Genomic DNA, 22,463 nt, shown 5'->3' with positions numbered 1-22,463 from the left:
AGTCAACATAAATATGTGCTACTGCTGTACAATTCTATCTTCACTGATTAACAGATTCACATAGTGTTGTCAAACATCTTTTTTTTTTAATTGAAACACTAATTAGCCTACTTGATGCATGTTTTATCCACTTCATTCTGCCGTGCTGAACTGCTATGGTGATTTCTTTGGAGGATAGGCTTAGAAATTGTATCACAGCAAAACTACAACTCCCTCCAACATTATAAGAATTCGATTCAATTACGCTTTATTGGCATGATTCATTTAAATTCCCTGCACATTGAATGCCTATTTAACTTAGCCTGTAAATTTAATGTGCATTCAATGTAAACTCTTATTTAACTCCGACTGTAAATTGCCAAAGCACATTGCAAATTTTGGTTAGAGTATCACTGAAACACAGCTGGGAATCGAACTATCAACCTCCGGCACAAGAGGAGACAGTAGTAGCATTTACTATTTCTTTGTGGTTTAACAACAGTCTCACACAACAACTGATGGACACACAGACACACACACACACACACACACACACACACACACACACACACACACACACACACACACACACACACACACACACACACACACACACACACACACACACACACACACACACACACACACTTATTTATTTATGTATGAATTTATTATTATTTATTTCTTCTTCTTCTTCTTCTTCTTCTTTTCTTTCCGAGCAGCACCTGAAGGCAGCAGAAAGCCAACATAATGCTCCTGTGCTCTTCTCTCAGCATCAGGAATATAGAGGCTGTTCCAGCCTACACTGCCTTCCGGAGGCGGACAGATAATCCTCATCTATACGCGCATTCCTAATGCAATCAGGGAGGAATTACTACCACCCACCTAAAGCAAGGCAAACACGTTTTGGACGCAACGCTACGACCAAGAAGTCTGTAACGGGGGGAAGCCTGGACAGAGAGACATGGCTAATACGTCTCCATTTCTTTTTGAATAACAATATCTACCGCTGATCAACTGTCCTCTATAATGTGACTTGTGACAGACTGCTGTCGCATTTTCTCCAGCTCTTGAAACTACTGAAACAACACAGCCTGCTATTATTGTTGCCTACTTGCATTTTGTTTTCCATCGTAATGGCGACATTTAATCTCGCCTTAACTTTTATTATCGCGGCGGCCTGGCAATTAGTCAGCTGTGTACCACCACCACCACTACAACAAGCAACAACAACTTCACCCGCGACGCAGTTAAATTCAACATCCTCCACCATCCTCCAAGAGGAACTGACACATAATGGCACAGATGCAACGACGGAATCCCGGATTTCTTCCATCATAACGCATCTCCCAACTCTGAAAAACATTGTTATTTTCGTCTGCGTGCTAACAGCTGCTCTCATCACATGCCTGGTCATCAAAGTGTTCAGGTAGGCTTTGCAGGATGATAACAGATGGCTCTATGGCCTATATAAAGACCTCGACTATTACTAGCCTATATATCTATAATCCGTGACGTCTACAGTCATGCAGTCATATCTTGTGATCTCAACATTGTGAACATCTAAAATAATCGATTAACGTTAGGAGCGTGTGGTCGGGCCCACGTGACGTTGGAATAACCCAGAGGCGAAACCACCATTATAATAGTCACACATAATATTCCAGAAGGCACTTGTAGTGAGTCAGCAGTACAGCCACCTTATGGTCCTCTTCCTCTGTTGTATTTTAATCTTCTGAGGGATCCTCCTGTAATATCCCTGTAGTGGATCCAGTGGATTTTACTGGATAATAGTGGAGACATAATTTGAATTTTTGTAGCCTACCCCCCTACCACCTCTGATAGGCTATATTAGTCTGTCACATTGCTGAAGGACTTAGCTTTGCTGTGATATCACTGCACATAGTACTGCATTTTAGGATCAGTCTCTTTCCTAATGGGAATGTGAGAGGCTGTTAATACTGTCACTAACAGCAAATTTGAGTATTAATACTGGTAGCCTACTGCCGAAGCTCAGTAGCACACAGGGCTATTGTGGTGCTGAACAAAGTCAGAGTTCAGTAGTTTAAACCCACCTCTCCATCGGACAAAACTGAAATAGGTTCTGGCTAGTATGATACTTTGGGTTTCTTCATTTCTGGTCTCCGACTGACATCTGCAACTGTGTGTGTCCCGCCCCCCCCCCCTGCCACACAGATCTGGGAGACGAATTAGAAAAACACGAAAATACGACATTATAACTACACCTGCAGAGCGTGTGGAGATGGCCCCTCTCAACGAGGAGAATGAGGACGAGGACGACTCGACCCTCTTTGATGTCAAATACAGGTTGGTCCTTTTGAATTCAGCAATAAGAAGTTATTCTGAAGGTACCTCTGAGACTTAGTTACATGTCATCTTTTTCTTCTCTGCTTCCAGTGTATGAAAAAGATACATCTTAGAGGAATGCTCTACAAAAAAACACAGCAAAACTACCAAGTCCCTATTGCAGCACTGAATAGGCTAACTAAACACTATAATGTGTGATAAGAGCACTGTAAACTCACCACTTAGGACCACAGACACACTAGTGAGTCCCAATAGAGGGTTTCATTCAATCAAACAAACCAAACATATCAATGATAAGCGCAGAAGGCAAACAAGTGAACCCATAAGCAACAGCGCCTTTTCTTTTCTGGCAGCCTGTTCTTCATTTGAGAAGTATGCTGACTGAGGCCCCCCGCTCCTCGGAAACTTCAAGGACAAAGTTGAAGCTTTGCGTCACAAACTCTTTAGGAACTTTTGCAGGGTGGCAGGCAGCAGTGTTTTGGCCTGTGCTATTGAAGCAGAGCTGCTTGAGGTTTTCGCTGCATATACTCTAAATCTCATCACCCGTGGCCCTGATGTGGACTAAAATTGGGGGTCCTTGATGTGAAAAAGGTTGAGAATCTCTGTTGTATATCACTTAATCATCATAACCACACCAAGTCTGAAATAGTAATGCCACATTATCAGATAGGCTTAATTGTACTGAACTATTACAGGACGTGTTCTTCTTCGACAAACACACTATTGTAAAGGAACCCTGTTTTAGTCGGAAATCAGATGTTTAGGTTTCTCCCTTCCGTCCGTTCCATTGTTCTTTAACACAGAGCCACTTCCTCAAAGGAAGATGGCTCCCTGTTTACCTTTGCATTCTTGACTTCCAAGTCAGACAGGAGTCAGGACTCTACGTTCTACGACTACGTTCTACGTTCAGGACTCTACATTCCTCCCTCACCACGAGGATAGTCACCACGCCAGACTAGATCATGTCAAACTTAGTGAGATAACTGTGGGTTTTCACTTTGTCGTTTCAGGTGAATGCCAGCGTGGACACGAGCCTTTGATGACGGCTCTTTTGCCCTGCAGGACAACTCAGAACGACTTTTGTAAATGTATTAATATCTCAATGTTTTTCCTGTCGCCAAGTCTTGACCAGATCAGCCAAGTCACACAAAGCTTGTGTGCACGGCTTTTGTCCTTGTTTAAAGGACAGGAGCCGTATGATGTCATTGTTCGCTGCTGTACTGACACTTCTATCGAGTCGTTCTAATAACCATTCCCTTCTATCTCAGCTATTTGGGTCCTTCATGTGTTGTGACTTCTCCTCAAAAGTCATTCACATAATCAGGCGATTGGTGTGTCTCAGAGTTCAGTCATCTCCTCGAGGGAGAATTTCTGTATTTTTCAACCTGGACCCGATAACTTAAGTCATGGGAGCAGACATTTTTGAAATTGGCACAGCATTGACCTAGGTCGCTTCAGTCGCTTTCCTCACATGCCCCTCCTGCCTTGGCAGCCTGCACGTACGTACGTCCACTAAACAAGCTTGTTTTTGCAACAGGCTCAGATTGTTATTGTAAAAGAGAGAGAGAGAAAATGAGTGCTTGTGTTCCTTTGCAGCAGGGTGTTCACCATCTCTCTGTCTGTCTGCTGTCCGTCACATTGCTAGAGATAAGAAGCTCCCCACGCTCTTCAGTTTGTAGTCTGTATAACGTTAGTCAACGTTAGCTCAAATCAATCCGGGCGGCCATTGAATTGAAATGCCTCGTCCATATTCTCGCAAATCAGATAAATATTCAGCCATAACTTACAAAATCTTTCAGCTAAGCTATCTGTGATCCCAACAAACAAACATGGCAGCTCCCAGGCCCAGCTTTCTGCCCCACCACAGCTGACCTCCGGCAAAGGGAGCTCCTATCTCTCTACCAACGTGACCTCAATACCCAGAGTGCCTTGCAGCCCCAAAGAAAGCCGAGCTCCCGTCAAGAATGATATCTCTATAATAATGTCACGATGGAATAATCTGATCCTGTCAGTGGCAAAAACGCGCTCGGCATGTGAGAAAAGCAAAAAATGCCAACTGAAGCAGTCTTGGCGAGTACTGCGCCAATTTCAAAAAATTCTTTTCACATGACTTCGTTATACATAAACACATATGAAAATAGGTGAAAAATACAGAAAATTCTCCTTTAACAGTTTATCATCTGGATTTTTTTTATTTATTTTTTTACGTTATCTTACAATTATTATAATTTATATCAGATTGTTACACTGTAGGTAAGCATTGGGCTAAGAATCAATGCCTGCTTCAATACCTGCCCATACAGTGTTAATGATGTCACGCACTGTGTGATTTGAGGTGATTATTAATAGTCTTAAATCAATACTAAACATGTGGAGAGAAAACCTGATGGTCGCTAAAAGACCATCATTTGGCGCATAAAACGTTCACATGTAACATACGCTTAGCCTGGGTAAACCCAGCCTCCACCTGACCTTAGCCTGGGTAAACCCAGCCTCCACCTGACCTCTATGTACTATCAGTCACTTACGTTACAGCCATAGTCAGTGACGTCACGTTGCAGGCTGGGTTCACCCGGGCTAACATACGCTCGGAAGAGAATTGTTCATTCAAATGTAGAGTTTGCACACTATGAAGAATACCTGGTGATATAATTGATATTTTTAAATGTAAACCTTTCTGTTATACCAAATATTAACCATCCAGTAACCACTTTATTGTGCATATATACTGTTTGAATCTTTCTGTCCTTATGAACGGAGTAAGCGTATATTTTTTTACTGTGTGTTGTTGGAGACGTTCCTATTTTGCTGCTATCTTCGGCTGTAGTTAGGGTTCAAGTGCACATATTTGATTCAATGCTCAAAGAATATTGTGAGGGTTTAGTCTTCTCTCATGCCTGTTGTTGTCATGTCAAACAATCATTTAATCTGAGAGCCCACTGAATGTAGGAACTCAATTTGATCTAATGGCTCTATATCTTAACAGTAGGCACACAGCAAGAACCACAGGCAGTTTTGATTTCTTTTTACCTTTACAGTTGTGACATTTAACTGATTCTCTTATCCAAAGTGACTTGATAGACTCAGTGGCTGTTCAGGGGTCAAACAAACCTGTATCTTTACAGTCGAGGGAGGCTCTCTCTCACCCTGCTGTTGTTGAACTTATAAAACACTATATTTCCCATAAAAAGTATGTTTTTACAGTATTTATGGAATATATGAATTTGAATGTTGTAGTAGATTGTGATCTAATGTGTTTTTAAAATGTGACTTTCATTTGATGAAGTAAATATACACAGAGCAGTAAGCCTGCAAACAGCAGGTTTGACGACACTATAGTCACTTGACATGACAGTGGCAAGGGAATGTATTGCACCCACTGCCAATTTATCTCTTTGAGTCAAAATAATACTGAATCAGCATCATTTCTAGCACATACCTAAAAGATATGAGGAATAATGTGGGGGGGAAAATATAACGTTTTCATTATCTTCTCAACAATAATTATCAAACGATTAGTATCTCTTGTGGAAACAGTCAGTGAACTGAACTTCTAGTCCAGTAATGGGTCAAACCTCTGGCAATAACTAAAGCAAACTGTTTCCACGAATGGCTAACTGCCTGCTGGAATGTGTAACCTGTGAAGTGCACTTATTTTCTGAAAAGTCGCTTCACTCGTGGCTCTCCTCCTCTCCTTTCAGATGTAATATTATGGCAAAATTATGCAGCGCATTGCATTTCTCATCTAATGTGATTTTCCTTGGCTTTGAAGGTATTAAAGTTGAAATTGCAGATGCAGTGCAGGGCAGGCAGGCAGGCAAGTCAACACAATCTGCCAACCAAATATCTCTGTAATGGATTGTGATGGCAAACAGCCCGAGGAATTAGTTTCCGCAAAGGCAAAAAAAAGAAGCATGGGGGTTTTGCTCAAGGAAACATTTTGTCGCTTAGCTGATAAACAGGTTTTTACCTGATTAAATGTGTAACTGGTTTGCAGTATTTGTCTTGTAATCCTTTTATTTAAATGCAAAGTTATATTATGATCGACTATCAGTCTGATGAAAATGAAACTAGACGGCACTCGGTGGAGTGCATACCTCCGCTAACCTTTTGACAAAGTTTTCTGGTGTTATACGTGAATCCGTTTTAAGTTAGGTGTCTTTTTGTGATTGGCCACGCCCATTGCCACGCCTCCTTTTGGCCAGTGGGCATGGAAAGTTAATCAGTTCTAAGTTGGCCCCCATGACCTACTTTTATGGAAATCCGTTCATATCTTTTTGAGATATCGTGCCAACAGACAGACAGACAAACCGGGACGAAAACAAATGACCTCCAGCCGTTGGCAGAGGTCATAATTGATCAGCAGGAGAGTTCACAAACTTTTCCTTGTCACTGTACTTTAAATCTAATTAATTTAACAGCAATGCAGAGTATCCCTACTAGTGCTTGCTGTAACGGCATTGCAGAGAATACAAAGTATTGTTGGTGACCTGTGTGTTTGAATCAAAACTGTTATTTGTTGGGGCACCAGGCCTACAGGTGCAAACTGTTTCCCAGCTTCCCTCCATGCTGTAGTGTGTTTGTGTTGTTGGCCAATCATAATGTTCATCCACACAAACAACATGGTGTCTATGTCCTTTGTTCAAAACACAACTGTTGTAACTGACAGAAGACTGTGCATTGTCACTGTTTAATTATGCAAGCAGCGTGCAGGAGTGAGTGAATGAGGACTCCTGAGAAGGTATTTTTCAATCACACTGAATCATATCAAACTTTCAACCTGTCAACACAAGTAATTTGACATGATTTCTTATATATTTAAATTTGGCTATGAGTATACTTTTCTAATGAGATGTAAACAATGGCATCCTCGTGGTTGACTGTTCGTATATTGTTATTATTTTTTCCATTTGATGCTGTCTTTAATTTCAGTATGCTGTATTGTGTGAGAGGCTGGCATTTCATGTTTAAAGTCAGTTTTGAATTGTATTTGCAGAAAACATCAGATTCATTCTTGTGCCTGTACGAAGTTTGCCTCAGATTAGTAAGATCAGAATAGTTATCTTTGTACATTCATCCTCCTCCACCCTGGCTCATATTTGGCTTCAATACCCTATCCAGAAAGATACAATCTTTATCGTTAGTTTTGTGTTTGGCTGTGGGGGGAAATCTTTTGGTCTCATGATGTTCATTTGGGACTTTCATTTGAAATGAATCATCTGCTACGGAAAGTCCATCTTATAAAAGGAATCAAAGTCTTTGTGGGAGCTATTTGTAGACTGTATTTAATTTCTCTAATCAAACATTTAAGGCAAAAAAAGTTAAATGTTCCTACTGTTTTTGAAGTAATGTCCCTGCTTGGGACATTTGCTTTTATTGTTATGTACCCATGGCTGGTTCCACAGTTTCCATTTCGTTGAAACGGTGTTGAAATAAAACTGCTTCCTTTGAAGTGTATATCTTAAAGGAGTGACTTGAGGTCATTTTTGTTTCCGTTCTGATCTACTTGTATAGTTTTTATTTGTATTTTCAGCCACAGCCAAAAAGGACATTCACCACAATTTAACAGTTTGCTTCAACCGTTTGAGTGTTAAAAGAAAACTTTAAAGTAGCCTACTTCAGCTGTAAGCATCAAGACAAACATGCACTTAAGCAAAAGCCTCGCCACAGTTTTGGCCCATTTCCACCGCTGGTATCAGCGCGGCCCCGCCCAGCTCGTCTCGCTTTTTTGTCTCATTCCACCGATCAAAAACCTGGACAGCCCGGGTTGAGTCGGGGTTGAGTCATGCTAGTTTTGGTCCCTGCTTTGTTGAGGTTCCAGCGCTGTGGACCCGGTACCATACAGTGACGTGAAAACACTGCAGACGACTGATTGGTCAGGCAGAATCGTGTTTACTGTATCTACTGTCAATGCTGGATACCAGTTTAGTGGGGCTTACCTTCTCTTCTGTTATTTCCATCAGCTTTGTGTTGCTGCCTTCGGCTCTGGTGAAATAAAATCGATCTCCTTGCTCAGCTTTAACATGACGGTGGTTTTCAATTGTTTTGAGAGAGAAAAAGTCTGCTCCTCGAGAAGCCCTTTGTAGTTGTGTGCTACGTCGGCTCCGCTAGGCCGGAGGCGGGGGTTTAGTGAAGCCGCGGTCTTTGCCTGGTGAGTTTCTGCCGGGGTAGTGGGCTGGCTTCCCTTCTCCCCGTAGCGTTACTCCCGTCCCTCGCGCAGTGCATGCATGTGAGTTTGAGTAACAACAAAGTGATATCTCCTGGCCGATTGTCACATTTGCCCATGTACACTGTAGGTCATTTAGAGGCACCAGTATTTCATAACCAGTTTAAAAGTTCAGTGTATGGAGAGTGTATGGATTTAATTTTAACGTTATACGTTATAGGCTACTTCGGCTATGGGCGGAGGACAGATATGCGGTCGCTATGACGACCAGGTGTGGGCGAAGGGAGTAAACTTGCTATGGAAACAGAGTCTATATCAAGTAGAGTCGAGTAAGACCAGGTCGAGTAGAGCTGTACTGTGCTGTTATATGTGGTGGAAATGAGCCAAAAGGCAACAGGAACTGTGGGGAAGGTTCTCCAAACTATGGGCCATACCAGATTCGGGGCTAATTAACTTAGTAGTATTGGTCACAGAACGTTTCTATTTTTGCAAAAACGCCGCTTTTACAAATAAACCTTTCATTGCTTCAGATGGCTGACATCTCTAGTAAAACCGTCATGTCTATTCTTAACTTAATAGGCGGGATAATGAGGCCAACATGGAAGTCAACAAGCGCATCCTGTCAACCCAACCGCTTTACGGATAAATCACATGGCTGAAAGCACATGAGAGGCCGCCTGTTGAGCTGGAGTGCACTTTGAATATTTCAAATAGTTCTGTTAACTTGTATTAACAGAGGCTTTCTCTTCCCAAAAAAACCCCAAACACAAAACCCAAAGACCTCACACCACTCACTGAACAAGTTAAGGGAGCTTAGACAGTACAAACAGGGCAGGAGCTTGAAGTACAAACAAGCAAATCCAAACTAGGGAAACAGCGTTAGAACCTTTTTTTAATTTGAATTAAAAGTCATATATCAGGCTGTTGTTCACCTTTGATTCAGCACAGCAGTGGGGGGAGGGGGGTCGAAAAACCTGCAATCAAAGTGTGTTTTCGTTGCACATTTTATGTAGTCATTTCAATGTTTCTTCATCTCAGGGTTTCAGCAGAGTTGGACTTACATGATGGTCTACATTCTGTTTCAGAGGCTTTTACACCTAATCTATAATAATATCCTGCTATTAACACTGAACATTTGTATTTCTGGGCATGGAAACGGTCAAATTGATATATATTGAATATAGGCACAACATATTGGCAATTGGCAGCAAATATAAGTATTCGTATAAGCCTTCAAAAACCCATATCGGTCGAACCCTAATCCAAACAATGTACAAAAGTATCATTCATAAATCACCTCAATTTAAAAAAGGTATACAATCAATCAGGTATTCCAACTATCAGCATTATTGTGCTGAAATAGTTAATGGTGACTAGTTGATCCTGGAATAGTTCTGTACATTTTAGCATTAGGAAGATCAATACATTCATTTAGCATTAGGAAGATCAATAAATTCATTTAGCATTAGGAAGATCAATACATTCATTGGAAAAAAAGGTCTTCTGATGACCACTAAACGGTTCCAGTCTGAGAGAGTTTGCTGTTGGCTGGGCGGGGTCTGTGTAAACGGTCTTGTGTGAACAGCTTGTATCCTCCTCCTTATCCTTAATCTTCTTAGGGGAGTCGGACAACACATTTCCACCGCCTCCTTCGGCTCTCAGAGTAAACTGACAATATCAAATATCTGCTTTGTTGACTGGAGATTGATGGGATAGAATTTCCAACTGGTTTCCAGTCTGTCCATGTTACATGAGATGTGTATGATGGTTTTATTCGTTAATGAAAAGTATCAATCATTCTGAAACCGGTTTGTAACTTTTCAAAGCCTCACGAATTTCCTAGTTTAATGTCAACACAATATTTAAATATTGTCCAAACTCACCAAATGTGAGCACACACAGTCCAAAAACTCTTAAAACAGCATAAAAATCACATTAGAATTTGTTTTTATCACAAGATGAATATTACATCAATCTTGAAATCCCAGATCGAGGGGACTATCAGATTGAAACTCCCTGCAACCAAAATTAAACAATACACTAACATATATATACATTTATAAAACGGCTCTCTCAAATCAAGCAATCTGATTGGTTCACAGCCATTGTATAAATCCAATAACCCACTCCAATAACCCATGGCCATGGGTTATTGAGTTGCCATGGCAACTCTTACTAAAAGGCTTTGGTTACCTCAAATGACAGTGTAGAAAAAACAAATGGCGGAGACAGCTGTCAGATCCTTGTGAATCGATCTTCGCTTATAACTTTACTAATACTTCGCAGAAAATTATGTTTTGTACAAGAATAGACACGGGCTAATGTCTTAACCCCTCTCTCGCGCGCCCTCACTCTTAACCCCGCATTTCTAAATAAGACGTAACGTTAGTTGGTGTCGGCATACGGCTCTGGTGTCGGGCTTTGCAAAAAGCTCTCAGCTTCTCAGCAAGCGCCAGGATTGGCCAATGTCAACTTCAGTCTCCAGAACGATCCAATCAAATCACCCGCACGTCTATCTTCTTGCTAGAGGTCCCGCCTTACAGTAGTGTTTCAACTGACTCTATCAGAATACCATGCCAGTCGGACTTATAGTATTATTATTATATTTATATTATCATACTTGGAAACCGTTTTATAAAAGCAATATAGCACTCGAGCAGCGTGTGTGTGGCATATATCCCGCTGATCAGTTGTTATCCCATGAGGCCGCAGGCCACAACACACTGGCTCTCATGCTATATTGCTTAAATATATAATATTTTCATCCTCATTTCCCTGATAAAAGTGCTTCCATCTTGTGGCCCACAAGAGACGCACAACTTGTACATTTGGCAGCTCTTTATGCCTTTGATGTCCTATACATGTGGCCGTATCATAAATTGGGAATTTAAATGTATGGCATTTTGAAAATATAAAAATTGGAATATTGGAATCCTTGATAGACTGTGACTACAGTTTTAGCTTGGCTGTTTAATGAAAAAGAAAAAAGAAAACGAAGAGTCAACCTGACACGGTTTGCACCAGCAGCAATAAGCTATGCAAACAGTGTGTTACAATTTTGAAGGTTGTCATAGAGATCTAAATACTGGCAAATGACAACTCATCAGTGGAAATACATGTAACGAAGAGAGCTCACAATAGAAAAACGCCATCCCAATAATTTAAAATAAGTTAAATTCAGTAAAGAGTCACAAAAGTACGTTTCACACAATTAGTATTTCCTCTGCAAACGGCTACATTATGCTCAACCAAGAAGGTGGTATTTCCCAGAGTGCAGTGGGTGTTTCCATGGCGATAGTGCCCTTGCTGCTATTTGCCTTGGAGCTCCTTCTGCGGCAGCTTCTCTGCATCACAAGTCCCAGTGTGGAGCCGCAGCGCCCCCTGTCTGTGCAGTCTGCTCAGGGTCCTAAACTCCAGAGGCATGGTGTGTGGGCTGGAGCTGGAGGTGTACTCATATTTGAGAGTGTCGTAGTAGTGGTAACTGACCGGTTTGCCTTGCGGGTCACGTGGGAAGGGCCAGAAGCCGTATAGATGGATCTCGTCACAGAAACGAGTGGCCATAGTGTACATCAGGAGCCCGGTGGTCGGCCGCTTGATGTGGACATTGTTGGTCAGCCAGTATCTAATGACAAAGAAATAAGTGACTGTATGTTAGCTGCATTCCCTCAAAAACCAACCCTAACTAGGAGAAATGAATAAAAGACAACCAATAACTAATTTTACATATATATTTTAGACATATACATTTCCCAGCTGCAGGACTCCAAACTGTCCTTTCAAGCACTCGGTCTACCCAGAGATGTTCTAGTGATCTTTTTCTTTCTTTTTTCTTTTACTTTTGTTTACTCAGGGAATGTTTGCTGAGCACATACACTCTCTTTCAGCAACACACTACTCCACAGTCACTCCCTGCAGCTGCTCAGTGCTACCACATTCTTCTATCCCTCTATGGGATGCAGTAGCGACATTCGGGGGCAACTTCAGAGGTGGTTGTTCAGACTTAAAAGAGCATTACACACACTCACTGCCCCCAAATCCATTTTTCCTAACTGCCAGGCATCCAAGCCCATGACGACGTTCCGGTCAATAGCCTTTCTCCTTACTTCTTGAACCTTTAGGGGAACGCTGTCTCTGACCTGGCTGTGCTCTCTGCGGGTAGCGGTAAGGTCGTGTTGAGAGGCTGAGGTTGTCCTATTTAAAGCGGCGTTGCCACAGAGGGCCGAGAGGCTGCAGGTATAATCATTCCCCACCAAAGACCTACGGAAGCCCATTTCACTGAGGAGCACACCTTCAACCCGGAGAGGAGGAAGTAATCAGCTAAATCAGCTGGTGGCGACCTCTATACAGAGACTCCGTGCAGCCTGTAGTCAGTGAGGGTGAGTCAGACTGGTATGCAACAGCTTTTATCAGACATGACAAGAAGGTCAAAGGCGTGGATTGCATCTCCAATGACATTCCAAAGATGACTTCCTCTTGTAAAACACTGAGCGTACTGTCTGCTAAACATGAGACAACTTATGTGTGGGGGTGATGCCACACACGGACTACTTTGGTCACTGACTAATGGCATTTGCGAGGGTTCGAAATAGCCAGGGATGGTACAGAGCCGAAAGAGGCAAGGGCCGCAAAAAGGTTCCAGGGTGGGATTTTTTTTTTTTTTAGAAAAGCTTGAAGGCAGTGCAAACTATTTACAAGAAGCATCCCTCAAAAAGGATCCCTGACCAGTCCTAAAATAAATGAATCATTCAGCACAAATGAAAAGGATTAAGAAAAAAGCCTGGAAATTAGCAACTACCGTAAATCAATTCTTTAGAACATATAGAATAAAAAAAAAAGGCAAAGGCTGCAGTAATCAATCTCTACATTAAAGTGATAATACAGAAGATTTCAATTTTGTTCTCTTGGGTGATACCTATTGGCAATGAGTGGTAATTGCAGGTGAGATCCAAACTGTTATTATGTGACATTACTCAGTTTGTTCGGCCATAGTAACCACCCGTAATGCTAGCAGAGACCGGAAAAAAGTAACACAGTAACCTACAGAGTGAGTCTATTGTGTTAGCTCCGCCCACCCTGTGAACCTACAGTAACCTACAGAGTGAGTCTATAGACCAGAACTGCATCGCGTCTTCAAGCGCCCAGCTCCAAGGCCGCGCCCCTTTTTAGGGGAAACCCACCATAGTAAACGACGGTACAAGAAGCCGAAACCACTTCAAACAAACTATTTAAAACGGTTTAATTTGATAGAGATATGCCGAAGAGTTGCTGTGTTGTTATAGTTTCACTAACAATAAAAAAAAAAAAAAAAAAAACTGGTCTGCGATAGGGTAGGCGACGGCGTGACACCGTCAATGTGGACGATGCATGTAACCTGGTGGAAACTGGATACAGCGTTCATATAAGGCAAGTACCTCGTGTCGATGTATCTTGCGCATTCTATGGCCGGCCGAGTTGAAATATATTGTCATGTCATGGTGTCTTTGGGTCATTTATAAAGGAAATGAATTCTGTTATTTTTCTATAGATGTTTTGGGTACTGCTATTTTACATTGAAGTCAACGCGAGTGGCTTGTGTTATCCCCCAAAAAGGGGCGCGGCCTTGACGCTTTGGATGTGCAGTTCTGGTCTATTGTGTTAGCTCCGCCCACCCTGTGAACCTACAGTAACCTACAGAGTGAGTCTGTTGTGTTAGCTCCGCCCACCCTGTGAACCTACAGTAACCTACAGAGTGAGTCTATTGTGTTAGCTCCACCCACCCTGTGAACCTACAGTAACCTACAGAGTGAGTCTATTGTGTTAGCTCCGCCCACCCTGTGAACCTACAGTAACCTACAGAGTAGTCTGGGCACCTTCCACCCCGCTTTTTGTCATGGGGGCGTAAACCCCGGACCCAGAATTAACACCGGATGGCAATGCGCCTAACAACGTCTTTGTTGCCGTTAGCTTGACGCGGTGATGTTACCTAAACTAGAGTCTGATCAAAACAAAGCTAGCGTTACATAAAACAAAACGTTTATGCAATATGGCATCTCCGCCACCACCGCCTGACACACTGGTCAAAAAGGTGAAAGAGGATTCTGATACTTGGGTCAAATTGTCAAGTTAACGTGAAAGTTGACGAGCTAGAAATGCTGCCATCCGGTCTAGGGCGGGCTCTAGGCTGGAACCAGTAGGGTGACAAAATCAATTGTGGGCGGGAGCCAGGCTCTTTCTCGCCGAGAAGAGCCTGGTGACGCGAGGTTACCTACAGAGTGAGTCTATTGTGTTAGCTCCGCCCACCCTGTGAACCTACAGTAACCTACAGAGTGAGTCTATTGTGTTAGCTCCGCCCACCCTGTGTCTCCACAGACACCAAGTTCATAAATGCTGCAATACTGAAAATGCAAAGGCTTCCATCAATGGGCCATAGGCTCAATCACCATGGTGTTAACTCACTATCAGATAGATAGTGACTTAACAGACATTTAATTAGATGAAAATCTTCCGTATTATCACTTAAGTGATCATATTTTCCTTGGAGAACGATTTAATCAATGTTAACACTGTGTTGTGTCATCAATGTTAGCATTGTATATTGATCCTTAACCACAAATAATGTCACTGTAACTGAACTCGCATGAATACTTGAAATATCCTTGAACGTCCACTTCTGAACGGAGCCACACATTTCACAGTGAATCCAAGGCAGAGATTTGGAGAGATGGACTTGAGGTACGGGATGAGTAAAGAGGGACAGAGTAGCTTTCATCCACCGACTGCCTCTGGTGCTCAGCTTTAATGCTGTTTAAAAATAGTGCATAGTGCAGCAGATTAGCACCCCCCCCCCCCCTTCCCTATAGATTATGCTGCTTACAGGTATTGTAAGATGCTGCCCGCAAAATATGATCCCCCGCCTTACCCTCTGACAGCGTGGAGAAGGCGCAGCGAGGGGAAGGCGGTGCGCACGTCCACAGTGTGCTGTAGGATGAGGCGGAGGGCCCACTCCACCCGCTCCTCCCCACCCTTAGCCATGAAGGCTGGGATCCACAGCACGCTGCCGCTCAGGCTCTGGAGCCGCCGCAGGAAGCGCTCCCTCCACTCGGCACTGGCCAGGTCCTGGAACGCCCGCTGCACCACTGAGGGGTTCATGGTCACCAGGTTGGTCCGCCGCCCCACGTCCCCGGAGTACTCCTCCACTGGGGCCAGGTTACACCTGAGCACAGGAGGCAGGCACAGCTCACTCTATTTGCATTTCGGCAAAGGTGAACTTATGCCCCAAATATCCCTTTATTTTCTGGCTTATCTGTCTTTTCACCTCACACGAAAGCTCTCTGACCATACACAACTGACAGCAAGTCAGGTTAATGACGGGTAATTAATAGAAATAGCAACACAAAGTTGATTAATAAGGTGTTGTAAGGCTATATGAAGAGCAGCCAGAACACAGTACAGCTTCAATTAGGGCTGGGCAATAATGGTTGAAATCAATATCATGATAATCATATGGATTCTTCTCAATATTGATATATATCACAATATGGTTAATGTATGCAAAATCACGTTAAATAATCAAATTCATGTTCATCTCATTGAACCTAATGGTATTGTTCGGTGTGATCTCAAACAAAATAGAAATATAAAAAAAAATATTCCTACCATACCTCATTTTATAATCGTTTTTAAGTCAAATTGCCTTGTCATCATCAATTTAGAAATGTGCGTCACAATATTTAAATATATTCATATCATCACGATATGATTCCACTGAAAGACGACGAAGGATCATATTTAATTGTCGCCCGGCTCTAGCTTCAATGCATCTTGGCTTAGATTTTACAAGGCAGTTTAATGGAAGGCGGCAACACCCCTTTTCCACGGCAACTTCATTCATATGAGTTTTGTTGGCTGTGCTGCAAAACAGGTCCGTTTGAGCTGGGACCATTTCAAGCCACGGCATATAGCTTTGATTTCATGCTATTAAAACCATTTAGTGACCTGCAGCTGTTTCCATCAGGATTTGAATACTTTGACTACTCAAAATAATTTTATATTTATTGCGCTTAACCTTATTCTCTAAGTAAATGCCAGAGAATACATGGCCAGTGATCACCTTTATGGTGAAGTATTTCTATTCTCCAATACATTCTATACATTCTATTGTCTAAAGCAGGAAAATACACCCTGACTTCTTTCAGTATACTTATAATATATAATATTATAATATACTTATCATTTATTCTGATGTTTCCTTTATTTTGGCAATGTTCTGTACTAATCAAATTGTATTCAATTTTGCAGCTTTATGCTTGGTCACAGTTGCTGTCCATGTACCATGCCAGATAATAAGGTTGTATGGTAACTAAAAACCTGACAAATGTATAGCATCAACTACCACATCTTTGGAGTTCCAGTAAGTTACTGCACCACACCAAAATGCTGCATAAAGGTCTCATAAAACTGGGCTAAAATATTCTAAAAACAGCCGCACACAGCTGGTTTGTAAGGCCCGTGCTGTTTTTGGGACTCGGTGTGTGGGCACAGCACTATATTTAGCTGAGATGTGTTATCTCCCTATCTGAAATCTGAACGCCAGAGCAAATTCCTCCACTCCTTAAAATGCCACATTCCCCGCCAACCCTTGCAGCGCGGCCTGGGCCTTATTCTCATGCTGTGGGAGTCCAGACATTCTGACCACTCCCCTCTCTACAGCAGAACCTCTCAGCACATCCAAAAGACAAGATATCAATAAAATATCATTTTCTGAATAACTTGAGACATGCTGGGATTTCAGGTGCAATCAGTTCAGCGAGGGACTGCCTACTTTCTGTTTCATTTATACCACACACATTTTGATTTATGAGAGAATATACGTTTCATTATAGATACCTCTGCTTCTACGTGCTTTGCTGGTCTTATGTGGCTAGGTACACTGCACATGGATTGCCCACCAAAATATTCTTTGCAATATCACATATCACAATTTCTTCCAGTGAGAGGCAGAGGAGTGAAAAGTGGTAAATAATCCACTCAGCAGCCCCTCTGCTGATACTGGAGCACACAATAGAACTCAACTGACTGATTGTTTCAGAGACAGAACTCTCCGGTAAATGAGAGTCTGACCCCTGAGTGCTGTTAAACGCTCGTTGCATTCCTGGTGGGTAGCTAAAGCTTTTCAAAATGTCAATTTGATGTATAATCATGCATTTACTTGCTAAGTCTGGCTGTGCATTCCCAACTTTTAATCATTAAAAAGCTTTGACAGCTTTCTCAAAATGTGTTTTCAGCTGTGCGAGCGCAGACTGAATCAAAGTGACGACTTGAAAAATGATTATCGTTGCCATGTGAATTGTACTAAGGCATCAAATCACGCTAATCCATTTCAGTTATAATCCACTTTCAAAGTCTGTTTGTTTGTGTTGTGTTTCGAGTCATTAAAATCACTCATGCTGCTCTGTTGTTTGTCAGCTGCTGGGGGGGAAATACCTAATGACGAAGTTGTGCGAGTCGATCTCTGCTCCACAGCTGCTGTTCAGCAGGATCCCAGAGTTCCCCACGATGGCACAGCGCCTGTGATGTTGGTTCTTCATGGGGGACGCGGTGGGCAGAAGACGATCCAGGTTTTCTGAGATGTTTGTGGTGCTCTGGCGGTCAAACACATAGTGGACCACATCTCCTGCTTTCAAAGTGCCTTTCAGGATAGAGATGTCCCGCTCAGGATCAAGGAATCTCAGAATGTTCTTCCTACATAAGGGGGACAAATACATTTGTTATGAAAGATGTTTATACTCAATCAAGTATAAAATCATGATGAGATCTTCGTGGAGAATTAGGACTGTACCTGATGAGGTTGGAGAGAGTCTTGTTGAAGGTCCAGTTGTCTGAAGAGTGCTTGGCAGTGCTGTTATAGTGTGGAAGATGATGGCTGACATCTTTACCTGAGCTCGCCATAGGAGTAGGATCCAACTTCACTGCAGCCTTTCTGAATGGGAATATGCACACCTTGAGATTCATCTAATTAACAGACTACCATCACGTATGTGTGAAACAATAGAGCCTTGTTTTTCTAATTGTGTGAATTAGCCTATGAATAATTTCAATTAAATACTGGTAAAACGATATGAAATACAATGGAATAATTGTGTTATTGTTGTTATTGCATTATTATCATCAATATTGTTATTAATAATGTTTGTCAAACCCAAAAGGTTTTCACTGTTTCATGGAACCCAGCGGGGGATTTATAACAACCTTCTTTACCTTTAGACTCAAACAGAGTGATGGGAGTCATGAATAAAAGTCACATCCTGTTGCCAAAGACAAATAATTTAAAAAGAGAACCAATTAGAGCTACTGAAAAGAAGTGCCAATTAACTCTCTACTGGTGGTCGAGGACATCAGTAGGGAGTGTGTGTGTGTGTGTGTGTGTGTGTGTGTGTGTGTGTGTGTGTGTGAAACCATGTCTCACATCTTAAATGGTTGCCATGCATACAAAGGGCTTTACATATGTAGGCACGATAGAATAGCGGATTTGATATCAAAAGATATCTCCTCTATTTTCAGATCTTCTATTTCACTCTATAAGCATTCCACCGTGAAGCCGAGCATGTTCAGTCTGTGTAGTGACGACTCTGATGTGTTCTCTAATATTCCAGCTAACACTCCTGATGTTGTTGTCGTGAATGAAAATCTCAGAGAGGAGTTTGTTCTTGAGGTTGGCTGTACCTTTGACCACAGCCTAGAGGAGGCCTTTATAACCAAGATGCTAAAATATCAACAGCTGGAGCAGACCATTTCACAGCTGGGCTACAGGTGTAAACTTATAGTTTTCATATTTGGTAGCCTGGGTCATGTCCATAAGCTGGTTGTGAGAGGCCTCCAGATGGCTGGTCTACCTAAGAGAAGGGCCAAACAGTTAGCAAGGTATTGTTCAGTATCTGCTATTATTGGCAGTCGCTCAATATGGAGAAGGCGCTGCTTTTTGTACCCATGAAATTGGATACTGTCCCTTATCTTGTATTACAGTATAACTGTATGTCAATCTGCCTTTGTCATCACCCTGTGCGGTATTATATATATCTTCTTTGTATGCATTATTGTGGTCGCCAATTAGGCACTCTTGTATATGACCAACTCCCAACATCTGATTGCATTACTAGTGTTTATGTCCTTTGTACTCTGTATCTATGTGGACATAAATAAATCATTTAAATGTGTGTGTGTGTGTGTGTGTGTGTGTGTGTGTGTGTGTGTGTGTGTGTGTGTGTGTGTGTGTGTGTGTGTGTGTGTGTGTGTGTGTGTGTGTGTGTGTGTGTGTGTGTGTGTGTGTGTGTGTGTGTGTGTAAAAGACAAATGCAAAGTAATTGGATGGACAGACCTGTGGGGCTTAGGGATGAACCTGTGCAGGTTCATTTTTCTTGGATGTCCAGTATTCCTAGAGGCAAAGGAAGCAAAACTCATGTACTGCAGTCTGTGTGTTTTTAGGTACACCAAATTGTAGGTGACTTCATGGACAGATGCTTGATATACTCCCCATAAAAACCATATATATAAGCAATAGTGTGCACCTACTTCCTGTATAGGCCAGGGTACAGGCATAATATGTGCTTCTATCAAGATAACATGAAGGACAAAGACATGTATCAAGGTATTTTTAGTGCATCACACTGTGGGACCAATTTGCTGATGTAATGATTGGAAATGTGGCCTTGAGTCTAAAGCTGTACTATTCAAAAGGAGAGGCTCTGTTCACAGTAGAGTTGATTATATACTGTAATCAGTCAAGAGGCAACTTCACTAAGCACTTCATTTTGAGCATAATTGTTTCTGCATCCACAACATTGTATGAAGTCGTGACCAGCTGCAAAACAACAGTGTAAATGCCCAAATTGTTGTCGAGTTAGATTTACTATAGGCTCATTCTCTGTAAAGTATTTTAAGATACGCTTGTGATGAGCGTCTATGAACAAACTTAAATGAACTTGGACTTCAAATGACAAAGTAACAGAGCTGAAGAAGAAGAGTATTCTTCTGAGAGGCAGGTGCTGCCATTGTTGTCTGCAGAGGACTCGCTGACTTGACCCTCTTACAGACTTTGGCAGCTTCAAATATTGTGTTACAATGTTTGCTATGCTGCAGGCTTTTTCATGCAGAAGTGGATTTGGTACTGGTTCTTCTGCCACGGCAAATCACAAACCAATATGACCTCATTACAAAATGAGCCAGAGCCAGGGTTGATTGCATCCAAAACAAAATGTTCTTGCTCAGAAGGAAATTCCAAAAAGCTTCAGCAACAGTCAAATCGCTATTCATGCAGCATCTTCATTGCAATGATGATTATTTGATTGAAAATTGTACAGTACAGTGAATGTCTGGGTGAAAATGTGTCTTTGAGGAGTGAGGAGTCTTGCCAAATTGACCACAGTTCATTTAGTTTGGAAATGAGCTAAACTAAACATATTTTCTTGCATGTCAGATACATGTGTGTGTGTGTGTGGGGGGCTGGGCATTTGTGTGACCTGCAACAACTGAAAAACAAGAGCAGACTCTTTTGGTCTCCAATCGTCTCTCTCACACACACACACACACGCACGCACGCACGCACGCACGCACGCACGCACACACACACACACACACACACACACACACACACACACACACACACACACACACACACACACACACACACACACACACACACACACGATAGATAGTGTAATGTATCCTGGCAGCCCTGCATGCAGGCTGCACACTGCAAGACATAATCCCAAGAGAGCAGACAGGCAGGCAGGCAGGCTGCTGGGAACAGCTGCTCTGCTGCTGAGCTGCTGCCATGTGTTTAGCCTAAACGTGCACGCAAACTATAGTCTACCTACCTACACGTGTTCACCCGCAAAATTAACCTCGTCAATTATTTCGTTCGTTACCCAATAATTGTACTTTGATAAATCATCTGAGATAGCATGAAGCTTTAGGAAATGTAATTTGCTGATGATGGAGAACAAAAGTACACAATGCAATGGTAGGATGAAAACGGATTGTAGCCTACAATCGCCTACTTACGCAGTTTCTTCTTCCACTTCAGCAATATCAGCAATAATCAAGAACACAACCAGGAGTGTGACGATGCCGAACAACACTGTGCGAAACACTAGCGGCATGGTTCGTTCCAGCCAGGAGGAGAGACTGCAGCCACACTGCCTCCTCTTCTTCACACACTGTTACATTAATAACTAGATAATAACCAAGATCCGATCAGTCATCACCATTGTTCCCGGCGCGGACGATTCGGACACTGGCAAGCTGTCGCCCTTTTACCCCCCCTTCTCCTCAGAAGATTGCCTTTTATTGCTGGTTCCCGTAACGGGGCGATGCTGCCGCTGCTCTCTCTCAGCATTACCGCTATTCCCCAGTCAAACTTTGAAAGCGTGCACCAGAGAGCAGCGGAGAAGAGCACAGTCTTAAAGGTACAGGGACGACCTCATCATGTCCATCATTTGCTATAAATGTTTGCATTTTATAAAGTAGGCCAAGAACATTATGATCATAGTGCGAAGAATTTCTATTTGTTGGATTGTGGGTTTTAGGAATTATTATGAATCTTATTCTCTAGATCAGTGGTTCTCAATGTGGAGTCCGGGGACCACCAGGGGGTGACCTTGAGGGAGTTCCAGGGGTCCCCAGATGTAAAGCCCCCCCCCCCCCCCCCCCCCCCCCCCATTTCATTTTAAGAAGATAAGAACAATGCAGAAATTACTATTTTGGTCATGGTTTCACTGTTAGCTATCTATCTAACAACAATGCATATGAATTCTGGACAAAATCTTATCTAAAAATAAAAATATTCTCAGATTTGAGGGGCTCTATTGTAGAATAAAACAGCCAGTCTATCTCTTCCACAATCTTTGAATACTCCACAGACAGTCTGTACTTTAACCAGAGGAAGTTTGATCATATACTATTCGACCAATCATGACACAAAACCGCAGGGGCCTCAGATGCGGGGCCTAAGTGC

General features: G+C 42.3%; 2 protein-coding genes across 2 annotated transcripts; one reads left to right on the top strand and one right to left on the bottom strand.

Annotated features, from left to right (window-relative positions):
- The first annotated feature begins 776 nt into the window (after positions 1-776).
- On the top strand, positions 777-3,449 carry fam174b (family with sequence similarity 174 member B). The gene is made up of 3 exons (XM_083654921.1): positions 777-1,408; positions 2,176-2,307; positions 3,318-3,449. Exons 1-3 carry the CDS (start codon positions 1,116-1,118, stop codon positions 3,319-3,321), a joined length of 429 nt encoding a protein of 142 aa, XP_083511047.1. The 5' UTR covers positions 777-1,115; the 3' UTR covers positions 3,322-3,449.
- An 8,333-nt stretch (positions 3,450-11,782) lies between these two features.
- Positions 11,783-21,666, bottom strand: st8sia2 (ST8 alpha-N-acetyl-neuraminide alpha-2,8-sialyltransferase 2; the record flags this gene model as incomplete). Its single annotated transcript, XM_083654800.1, has 6 exons — positions 21,512-21,666; positions 19,827-19,883; positions 18,291-18,431; positions 17,936-18,193; positions 15,372-15,665; positions 11,783-12,095 (listed from the first exon to the last, which is right to left on the bottom strand). Exons 1-6 carry the CDS (start codon positions 21,607-21,609, stop codon positions 11,783-11,785), a joined length of 1,161 nt encoding a protein of 386 aa, XP_083510926.1. The 5' UTR covers positions 21,610-21,666.
- Between the last annotated feature and the right edge of the window lie 797 nt (positions 21,667-22,463).

This window comes from Poromitra crassiceps, assembly GCF_964638095.1.
Source record: "Poromitra crassiceps genome assembly, chromosome: 18".
Classification (NCBI taxonomy): Eukaryota; Metazoa; Chordata; class Actinopteri; order Beryciformes; family Melamphaidae; genus Poromitra; species Poromitra crassiceps.
Note: the sequence above shows the minus strand (reverse complement) of the source record. Positions and strands in the feature narration are given on the sequence as shown.

What these genes read in the sequence shown, in the direction of transcription:
- fam174b (XM_083654921.1), top strand. Translation starts at nt 1,116, where the DNA reads ATGGCGACATTTAATCTCGCCTTAACTTTTATTATCGCGGCGGCCTGG. An exon ending in CTGGTCATCAAAGTGTTCAG is followed by an intron (nt 1,409 to 2,175) that starts GTAGGCTTTGCA and finishes CCTGCCACACAG; the next exon opens with ATCTGGGAGACGAATTAGAA.